Source organism: Gadus chalcogrammus, chromosome 22 (genome assembly GCF_026213295.1).
Source record: "Gadus chalcogrammus isolate NIFS_2021 chromosome 22, NIFS_Gcha_1.0, whole genome shotgun sequence".
Taxonomy (NCBI): Eukaryota; Metazoa; Chordata; class Actinopteri; order Gadiformes; family Gadidae; genus Gadus; species Gadus chalcogrammus.
Window position 1 is genome coordinate 11418816 of NC_079433.1, and position 11060 is coordinate 11429875.

The following is an 11060-nucleotide window of genomic DNA, read 5'->3' on the forward strand; positions in this document are numbered from 1 at the left end:
AACCGCAATCAAAATACACTTGTGTCACTATGTCACTTGTGTTGGGCCACAAAGAAAAAACGCTCCTCCCAAACCCCTGCTATGATGGCACCAAACAATTGTTGAACAACAGGCAGACAGATAGACAGGCATACAGATAGACAGGCAGACGGATGGACAGAAAGACCGAGCATTAGGTCGACAAAGGAAGGCATTGTTGAATATATTGAGAATTGAATGTCCATTAAAAGATAAACTGATGCGGTTGCATGTCTGTGTGTCACATGACAGGTCCCTCACTTATACATGTCCACACTGAGTGTATCTATGCGTCATGTGTTACAGATGCCTTGCAATTAGCTAATAGCTATAACTGGTACAATATGTCCCCATTGCACATTGTCCGATAAATAAATGACTTTAAATGAATTTACATGTGTGTGTTTGTATTTATGTGTCCGTATTTGTGCTTGTTTGCACGTGTTTGTGTGTGTATGTGTGTGTGTGTGCGTTTTTGTGTGTGTGTGTGTGTGTGTGTGTGGGCGTGTTCATGTGTGTGTGTGTGTGCGTGGGTGTGAGTGTGTGTGTGGCAGCGTACGTGTCCAGCAGCCTCTATGCGTCAGCAGAAACATTTGATACAATCCAGTGGGTAACAGCTGCCCAGCTGGCTCCTCTGCCTCTAGATTAAAACCACTACACACACACACACACACACACACACACACACACACACACACACACACACACACACACACACACACACACACACACACACACACACACACACACACACACACACACACACACACGCCAACCCACGCATATACACATGCATGACATGTGCAAATGACAGCGACGCACACTTCTGGGCGGGTCACAGACTAGGTGTTCATTGATCAGTCTGGCAGCTTGGAGGTCCTGGAGGCGTGGGGGGGGGGGGGGGGGGGGGGGGGGGCAGCATGGTCAGGATGACCCCAGGAGAGTGATAGAGGCAGGGAAGGAGTGGGGGGAGGGGTGGAAGGAGAGCAGGAGGGGGAGGAAGCTTTGTTCTTTTAATCACCTCTCATACATATACAAACAGCTTTGTGTTTTTTTCTTCTTTTCCTTCCTTTCCTCACACACTGGTTCGACCACTTCCTCACCTGAGCCATAAAACCGTCCCCTCTATTCTTCTTCTACATGCTATCCCGAGAGTATAGTTGTTGATCTAGGGATGGATATGTAGGATTCTAACTGCCGTCTGACAGATGAGTCTGCTTATTTCCATTGGCGAATTTGTATCAGAATCAACCAATGTGATGTGTGGAGTCCCACAAGGTTCGATCTTAGGACCCTCTTTATTCAACATCTACATGCTCCCACTAGGGCAAATCATGCAAAAAAACAATATTGACCATCATTGCTATGCTGATGACACGCAAATCTATGTATCGCTATCACCAAATGACTATCGGCACATAGATCTGCTGTGCCAGTGCATTGAGCAAGTGAAAGATTGGATGTTCCGAAATTTCCTTCAGCTAAATGAGGACAAAACAGAGATAATTATATTTGGTGCTAAAACGGAAAGGCTTAAATTGACCCAACACCTTCACTCTCTGTCCCTGAAAACCTCAATCAAAGACAGAAATCTAGGGGTTATCATGGATTCTGATTTACATTTCGACAGTCACATCAAGTCAGTTACAAAATCTGCATATTATCACCTTAAAAATGTAGCAAGACTTAGAGGGCTCATGTCCACCGAAGACTTACAAAAACCAAGTTTCTTTAGGTCGGGTTGGAGTCCCGACGCGGGTACCAGAGAGGCTGTTGATCTGATCTTAAATACATTGCACTTTTCTATTTTACTAATTTCTTTGCATATGTTTTCTTTTACTTATCTATTATTTTATCTTATTGTATGACAATGTTTATATGTGAAGCACTTTGAGTCTGCCTTGTGTATGAAAAGTGCTATATAAATAAAGTTGCCTTGCCTTGCCTTATGGGCTACAGTTAAGAACTAAACAAAGGCCAATCCAGTTGCACACACGGAGGGTAAGATACAAGACGACTACGGAATAACCATTCTCCAACCTCCTGCTCAAGTATCCATTATAATTGTGTGAACTCGATATTCGCCCTCATATCAAAGACGCAGACATGGAAAAATAAATCACCCAAAAACAATGCAATTGGGACTTTTAACCAACTCCTTCTGGGGAATATTTGTGTTGGCCGAAGTGCAGACTTGCTGCACTTCCTCTTGTCCACCTTCTGCCTCTCCCGGTCCCTTGGGGGTTTTAACCAGTTGGGGCGTGAAAAAAGATGGATGGTCAGAAGTGAAGAGTATGAGAGGAGGAGAATGTCACAGTGACAAAGTGAAGCTCTTTATTGACCGTTAGTAATATGTAAGCCTCTGAATTAAGTCATTTTCTCAGTTTGCTGCCTTGGCACTCAGGGCGGGGGGAGGGGGGAGGGGGGAGGGTAGATCACATTTACCACCTCCTGTGTTCTGAGAAAGCAGACTGCAGTAAATCGGTATCTTGTGTGTGATAAACATTTGCTGTCTGGGGAGGTGTGCAACCACAAGTTTGTGAAAGTCAAGAGAGTGAGAGAGCGAGAAAAAGCTAGAGAGAGGAAAAGAGAGAGAAAGAGAGAGAGAGAGTGACAAAGAGAGTCAGAGAGAGATATTGGGACATTGATCAGCTGTTTGGAATCCCATTACACCGTTGCCTATCCCCTTTCCTGGAAAAGGAGGACTGCTAATGCTTGGAGGACTTACAATTATTAGTTTTGACCTTTCACCCCCTAATCTACCACTTCTTGTTCACTGCAAGGACACAGAATCGTCCATTAATTTCCTTGAGGTGAGCCTCTGTGTCTGTGACATAATTCAAACTTAACAGAACTTTCTGTGTGGGGGTAGAAGGCTGCTTCATGCAGGATCTAGCGGGATGCTCTCTCCCCTTGAAGCCTTTTACTGGTGATCATTAACTCAAAGGGGATGTACAGGAAGGAAGGCGATAAAACAAAAGCAAGATAAAAGCGGGCCGCTTTTAGACAGATGCGAATAGAGAACAGCCCGGCCGAGAGACAGATACAGGATAGCGCAGTGTGGGAGAGCATGACAAAAAAGATGGAGGCAAATAGAGAAAGAGAGAAATGTAAAACATTCAAATGTTATGGGTAGTAAACCTTAACTTTTTCTTTGCCTTAACTCTGTCTCGTTATCTCTCCCAATATCTCTCCTTGCTCTATCTCATCCTTGAAGGCTCTCTCTCGTGGGAAACAAGAGGAGAGATCAGCGCTCCCTGAGTCTCTCCTCCGCATCGTGCAGGGTAAATATCTTCTGAACAGAGAGAAATGGGCTTTAAAGGGCAGAGGGGGAGGGCAAGGGAGGGGTGAGGGGCGGTGACAACAGAGAAAGAGAGAGAGAGAGAGAGAGAGAGAGAGAGAGAGAGAGAGAGAGAGAGAGAGAGAGAGAGAGAGAGAGAGAGAGAGAGAGAGAGAGAGAGAGTGTGTCTGTGTGGGTGATGGGGGGAGCGGAGGGGCTTCCAGGCTTGATGAGAAGATGAGCCGGACAGACCATAATTTCACGGTGTCTGCTTCACTGCTCCTTGCCCGGTAGGGTGGCTGGCAGAGGTAAAGTAGAAGAATGGCTTCTTTAGTATCTGTTGCGTACAAAAAGCCTGCCGCTTAAGTGTTTGTTTTTGTCCTAATTTTTTGTGTTAAAATAGATTTCATTTCTAGGGTTGATTCCCATGATACTTTGCTTTCCCACCAAACCAATACCATGACATTAAACATTAAAATCGTAACGTTCAGCCATCCCTTATGTTGGTGCAGTTTGGATGGACAAAGAACCATGATGAGTTGGAAATCTGTATTTTTGTGTGTGTGTGTGTGTGTGTGTGTGTGTGTGTGTGTGTGTGTGTGTGTGTGTGTGTGTGTGTGTGTGTGTGTGTGTGTGTGTGTGTGTGTGTGTGTGTGTGTGTGTGTGGGTGGGTGTGTTAGCTAGTGTTTGTGTCAGGTAACCTATATTCTGCATGCGAGCCAACTCATGGTTTATGCGTTGCAGCTGTCAGAGAGATCCCCATGACAGGGTAGACAGGGAACTCTGCCACAGTATTGACTCTCTGCGGAGACTCGATTTGCACACATGATGTCATGCAGTGACTGTACTACACACAATTATACTTTTCCTGGATAGAACAATACAGCTGTAATTGTTTAATGACTTTTATTGCTGTGTTAACATAACACTTTAGGACATTGTTACACACAATATATGCATATATTTTATAATTTCCCTTTATATCTTAGGATGTTGGCTTTAGTATTTTTCTTTGTTTTATTATGAATATGTTCAGGGAGTACACATGTTATAATCTTTTCCTAATAAAATATAACTTCATTCAATTGATAACACGGAGACGTACCCGCATGAGCACAAACTCCTTTGTTACTTCACCTTGTTTTCATCGCACCGTCGTTCGCAGCTGATATTGATGAAGAAAAAAAATACAGTGGCCCTTTAAATATGGGCGTGTCTTCACTACTACGACCCGCCTTTTATGCATATAGACAACTTGCCTAACCCAGATCAGATAGCGTCGTTGCTGGCAAGGAAAGTGACCGCAGTAAAAAAAAAAAAAACGTATCCAACATTTGAGGAGTAGGAACACACGAGTGATCTTTATTTGTGGCAATTAACCGTCAAAGACAAAGAGTGGACGCCCAACCCGAAGCGGACGTCCAAGAAGTGTTGCCCAGCGAGAACTACGCATCTTTATTTCCCCACTTTTACGCTCACACAGAATCCATGAAGACGAAATCAGCATTAGCCCTACCAGGTAATATAAATGACCACTCCACCGCTTGGGGACTTTTTTTTTGTTAAGTAGGCCTATTTGCAAATGTACCATGGGACTAAATGGCGGGGCTCTGAGTGTATTTCGAGGATGGCGGAAGCTTACCGCTTCAGAAGTTTGGTTTTAGTACACGCCTTTTAATTAATTGATACCCGAATTTACCGGCAGCTGAGTTGTTTTACCCTTATCTACGACCAATACTGGGGATGATCGGGGTCTGCGAAGCTTGGTGGGGGTTGGAGGGAAACGGGTTCACTGATTGGGTGCATCATAACCCACAATTAAAGGTCAATTAGCAGGCCTACAGGTTTGAAGGTAACTGTCTATTTTTAATCGACCTGTGTTTTGTGGTGGGCTGTCACCGCACACTTTAAGCAGCGGCACTGTTGTGTAATAACTACGTTGCGAAACTTGAACTAATGCCACTACCATGCAAGCACACGCGTAAAAAAAACTTTCTAGTTGAGTACGACAAATGGTTGTGTACAATCCTTTGAAAGAATGATCTGAAACTAACTTGAGGGGAAAACGCAAACCCTATTAGCTGCATTATATTAAGTACGTTAGTATTGATGCTATAAATCGCCTTTTAAAGTGTGCACGACTTGTTTCCCACCATGTCCAGACAGAGAGAACATTGTGTCACCATAACCCCAGGACAGGAGCGAAGCGCCAGGTCCGCAGCCCTGATGCCGGGCATCAGCTCCACCGCCCCCCGGTATGAGAACGGGGAGATGGAGTACGACCACTACCAACATTATTTCTACGACGACCACGACCCGGACGAGGATTTCTTCAAGTCCACGGCGCCAAGCGAGGATATATGGAAGAAATTTGAACTGGTGCCGACCCCGCCCATGTCCCCCATCCGGACGGTCGAAGGAGCAGGCAAGGTCGGACCGGTACATCAGTCGCTCGGTGATCGATTGGAATTGATGTCTCAGTTCTTGGGCCAGGACGAGGAACAGGACTTGCCTTGTAAAGTGAACACCGTGAACGACTCCTTCAGCAACCTTAGCTCAATCATCATCCAGGATTGTATGTGGAGCGGGTTTTCCGCCGGACTACAGGCTGAGAAAGTTGTTGAGGAGCGGATCGCCTCCCATGCTGGCTCGGTGGCCGCTAAAGTACCGACGGCACCCGGCGTTCAGTCGTCGGGGAGGACGCACTGCGTCTCGTCCGATGCGCCACTGATCAGTAGCCTGGCGACCGACTGTGTGGACCCAGCTGCAATCCTTACTTTCCCGTTAACGGGCGGCTGTAAAAAACCTCAAGTGTCCTCCGGCTCCGAGTCCCACACCGATACATCAGGTCAGTGCAACTTGAATCACTCGCGGTGTTTTTTTGTTTTTTTTAAGACCTCGGCTTGCATTAAAATATGTAGCGTAACGTTTGGTAAAACGAATCCGAACGAATAGTTTTGTTGTGCGGTGACCTATACTGTCGAAGGATGGAGGACTTGAGGGTGGCATGTATGACTGCAATGCGTTACCTTGGCGCATGCAACACATGCGCCACGGCTCCACAGTGACACGCCCATTGAAACATCTGTTCCTTGGCTTGGTGCCAGGCGACCAGCTGCTGCCTCATGTTCTTGTGGTCTGTACTTCAGCCAACAATATCCTAACCACAGACTGTGGTTGATATTTGAAGTATTAGTCGAAATAAAGTATCTATATCTTCCATTATGAGCTCCATGATAAAAATACTGTTCCACAGCTTTCTTAAATTTTGCCATCCTCCAAGATTTTGTCTGCCAAGTGTCCTCTCACTGCTTCAGTCTCTGACTCCCACAATGTGGTATTTGGGTTTTGATGCAGTACTTTAATGTTGGGTGGAATGCCACCATGGGAACTTGTTGCCCTTACATAAACCACCGGCTTTCCTCAGCAAAAAAAGGACTTGTCGCACTTTGTTATCAGTTTGCCCAGGTTTGGGTTTGTTTCAGTCACCGATCCAAAATACCTTGTCCTTTGGTGAGAATCAATTTGCTTTTAGCGCCTTCTTGAGGTGCTCTTTAATTTGCAGTTCTTGGTCTTTTAAATTAATTCAGCGTGTCTATTTACACTGTTTTGTAGATAAATGTTCTGCCATCAGCAAGTGGTGTGTGTGTGTGTGTGTGTGTGTGTGTGTGTGTGTGTGTGTGTGTGTGTGTGTGTGTGTGTGTGTGTGTGTGTGTGTGTGTGTGTGTGTGTGTGTGTGTGTGTGTGTGTGTGTGTGTCTTTGAATCAGCATGTCTCCTACGTCGCTAATTGAATTGGCCTGCGATAGCTCTCACACTCTTATGCAGCGTATGCCCAGGTATAGTCAAATAATTGATCAGCCCTGGAATTCAATACACTCCTGTATAACTAATTCATTTCTTCCTTTTTTTTCGGGGGGTTTGTTGTCGTTTGAAGACGATGAAGATGACGACGAAGACGAGGACGACGAGGATGATGAGGAGATCGACGTGGTGACGGTGGAACACCAACAGCAGCAACACAAGTCGCGGCGGCTGGTGAACAGCCGGCAGCCGGTGACCATCACGGTGTGCGCCGACCACCTGGACCCATGCATGAAGCGCTTCCACATCTCCATCCACCAGCAGCAGCACAACTACGCCGCGCCCTCCCCCGACACGCTGCCCGACCCGCCCCGCAAGCGGGCGCGGCCGGACGGCCTCGCCCACCAGCCCCTCCCTCACCCGAGCCAGAACTCTCTCGGCCCCTACCTCCAGCAGCCGCGCCCGGGCCACACGGCCTCTAATCCCACCGCTGCCACCACTGGCGGCCGCTGCGGCGCCGGATCCCGCTCGCCGTCGCCCGACCCCGCCTCCTCCCCATCGACCGCCGCGTCCTCCTTCTACGAGATGCCTTCCTCGCCGCCCGCCTCGGGCTCCTCCTCCCCGCCGTCGCAGGGCTTCTCGTCCTACTCCCACTCGCACCTCTCCAGCCCGCAGTCGTCTGACGGCGAGGACACGGACAAGCGCCGCGCGCACAACTTCCTGGAGCGCAAGCGGCGCAATGACCTGCGCTCGCGCTTCCTCCTGCTGCGGGACGAAATCCCAGGCCTGGCGGACTGCCCGAAGACGCCCAAGGTGGCCATCCTGACACGCGCCACCCAGTACCTGCAGCAGCTCCACGCCGGCGAGCGGCAGAAGGCCCAGGAGAGGAGGCAGCTGAAGGCCAGGCAGCTGCAGCTGCAACGCAGGCTGGCCCAGCTCAGACGCTGCTGAGCGCACTGCGCTCACTAACTCACACACACACAGTACCGAATGGGGACAAATGAAGGAGAAATACACTAATGTTTCATGACTTTCTTCAGCGGGAAGCGTCGGGCGGAATAGGGTTGTTTTTGTTTTGTTTGTATTTTGTTGTTTGCACATGACCTCCTGAGCGATTCACAGGGCAGTTGGCCACTCAGGACAGTGAGTGTGGGTGGATTTGTTCCTTCAGGGGTAAATTTAAGACGAGCGACCGCTCTTTCTCTCCATCTTGGTTGATGCTCTTCTTTAAATCAGAGTTATTAGTTGTTTTTTTCCTCACGCAGAGGCCTTTTTAACTCGTATTGTTTTGTTTTCCCTTTTCCAGTTAGCCGCCCCTTCCTGCTGGTTTTGGTTCAGTTTTTCTTTCCATTTCCAAGTTTCTCCTGTTCTTGCTTTCTTAAACTTTTCTTATTGACTGCTCAATTCATCTGGTCAAAGTTTAAGTTGTATAAAGTAGTGGTAATACGCCAAGTTGGCGGCAGAGTGAAATGGAAATCGGCATTGGGTGGCAACCGTTATGGAAATAAGTTTAAAACTATGCTACTCTGATCAGGCCCTCTTTGTCAGAGTCCGCTCATACCAATTTATATAGTTTTCTTTTCTTCCTAGAGTGAGGGAGCAAGCGAGGGTTGCCCACTGTAATACTGTTTGATATTATTCACCAGAGGGAGAGAAGGGGGTAAAGATACGGCAAATGCCAGCATGTCTTCGGTAAATGTTTTTGAAATTGGATTTTGACTATATGCACGTGTTAAGTAAATATTATCCCATCCTCTTGCAACTGCTAAACTAATTAAGATCATATTTACAAAGACTTTTAATTTTATAAATAAATCTAACTTACGTTACGTGCCATTTGAGGTCATCAATGAAAAATAATCTCCCTAACATGCCTGCTAATGATTTGGTTAAACTTTGCATATCTGCAACATCCACAATGCAAAACTTTTTGGTTTGGAAATGGAACCCTTTGTGTTTCATGTATAGTTATCAGATCTGTTTTGTTCATTTTGCCTGTCAATTGTAAACGGTGTGTATTGTTTTGTTTGTTTTTTTTGTATGTTTTAAATTTTGCATTTGAAGTAACGCCTCTAGAAGCCTTTTATTGTAAGTAGACTATCTGGTTGAATACATATGTGATTCATATGTGTGTCTGTGTGTATATAACTCCCTGGATGTACAGTCCTTTCAACCGTAAAGCAGAGCTGTCTGCAATACTTGTTATTTTTTTCTACTCTGGGAGAGAGAGACCAGGGACTGGGCTTGCTGGCTTTCAAAGATTACTCAAAGCTTCTATTTTTGTTAATAAAAAAGGATAAGAAAATTAAAAAAAGCTACAATAAAACTCAACTGATATTGATCACACTAGCCACTTTGGACACCGTTTTCAATGACTTTGTTTCCATGTAAAAATGTTTTTTTTGCTGTTCCTGGTGTTGGTTTGTACATTCTAGAAATGTTCAGGACAAAGGTTTTGTACTATATTTTCCTACGGAGCTATGTTCAAGTGTGAACTATCAAAGGTTTTTGTTTGTTCTTTATGTTGTGAGTTGGTCCACGCTGGCGGTATCGTGCTGAGGACCGTACAGGCTCTTCAATTCTCAGCTCGATTGGTTTTTAAAAAGCATCTGAATGTCCTTCTCTTTTTCAATGTATCTAATGCAGGACTCTGTACAGTGTGGACAGAGGACTGGTTTAAGAGGAGCCAACAGTTTTACCTCTAGGCTTCTCTTCGGTAACCTCCATGCACAGCTCATTCTATTGCCAGTCAGCCCCCCCCCAGCCCCCGGGCCTGCTTCTTTATCATCATTCTCAAGCCATAAACACCAGAGAACACTGTAGCCCATTGTAATCGAATACTGTACCATAACAATGGTTTTGTAGCATGTCCTCCTGTTTCAAGGCACTCAGGAAAACTCCAAGTAGTCTGTGACTTTTTCTGTTCTTGACCCCCGTTGGGCTTAGAGGAAACAAATATTAATTTCCAGCCACCTTCCTTATTCTTCACTGTGCAAACAGAGTGAGATGGAGAAGTACGTGGGGCATCACATTTTATTAAATCAATTTCCAACTCAAGTGCTCAAGCAGGCGTATCAGGCCTTGTCTGCTAACATTTCAGTTGGGGGGGGAAATGCCAAGGTGGTTTAGTCCCACCTTGGTCTTCCTAATGCACCATATTAATCTAATCTGCTAATTGAATCAGCACAAACCTATAGTTGGTTGTTCAGGGGGTTAGGTTTGGTGCAGATCAAATCTAACCTAAAACATGGTTACTCCAAATGTTTTGTTTTGTTGTTTGGTTCGTCACTGGTCTCTGCCGTTGGCGCTGTCATGGTAGCGGTTGAAGTGGAGTTTTTGAGAGTCAAGACCACGTAGACTAATGGAGCATTGTATCTGCACTTTGTTTTTTCTTTACCTCATAAGCTTCTGTGTATGGGAGAGTTAAGTTGGAAAACTAATAAATGTAAATGTTTAGGCATTAACCTTGATTCTTGTCATTTCTGATTGCGCCTCTATTCCCCTCTTTTCTGTCTCAAATGCAATGAAGAGTTACGCATTCATAGAAAATGGTTAACTTATGTCACTCCAACATATAGGTAGTTGGAGATCCAGTGCAATTCATTTGCACTGGATTATTAATAAGGAAAGATGTTGGATGTGTAGTTTATTAAACGACAATACCTGCAAATGTCAATGTAAACTAATCCTCTACTGCATCAAGCTTTTATTCGGAGCAGTCTCCAAGGTAACACATCCGGGCTGCTCTGCCATGGCAACAAGCACCTTTTCCCTCTCTTTTTTTTTCACTGCTCAGCTTCTAGTTTCCATAGAAACGATATCAACCATTTTCTCATTTTATTTTAAAGCCAATTTCATTATAATTCAGTCAATACTCTGATCTAATGAAGTCGAATCAAGTATTTGATTTATACTACAGCGCTAAAGGAATTGCCTGCAGTGCTTACTCTAAATTTGCA

The 11060-nt window shown here is 45.5% G+C and overlaps 1 protein-coding gene across 2 annotated transcripts; it reads left to right on the top strand.

Moving 5' to 3' along the window:
* Window positions 1–4527: 4527 nt before the first annotated feature.
* Window positions 4528–10643, top strand: myclb (MYCL proto-oncogene, bHLH transcription factor b). Of its 2 annotated transcripts, none has more exons than XM_056582881.1 (3): window positions 4528–4817; window positions 5461–6146; window positions 7235–10643. In XM_056582881.1, exons 2-3 carry the CDS (start codon window positions 5525–5527, stop codon window positions 8050–8052), a joined length of 1440 nt encoding a protein of 479 aa, XP_056438856.1. In that variant the 5' UTR covers window positions 4528–4817; window positions 5461–5524; the 3' UTR covers window positions 8053–10643. The 2 variants fall into 2 exon arrangements, with proteins under 2 accessions (XP_056438856.1, XP_056438857.1); XM_056582882.1 differs by having other exon boundaries at window positions 4548–4817; window positions 5465–6146.
* The last annotated feature ends 417 nt before the right edge of the window (window positions 10644–11060 follow it).

What these genes read in the sequence shown, in the direction of transcription:
- myclb (XM_056582881.1), top strand. Translation starts at nt 5,525, where the DNA reads ATGCCGGGCATCAGCTCCACCGCCCCCCGGTATGAGAACGGGGAGATG. An exon ending in GTCCCACACCGATACATCAG is followed by an intron (nt 6,147 to 7,234) that starts GTCAGTGCAACT and finishes TGTCGTTTGAAG; the next exon opens with ACGATGAAGATGACGACGAA.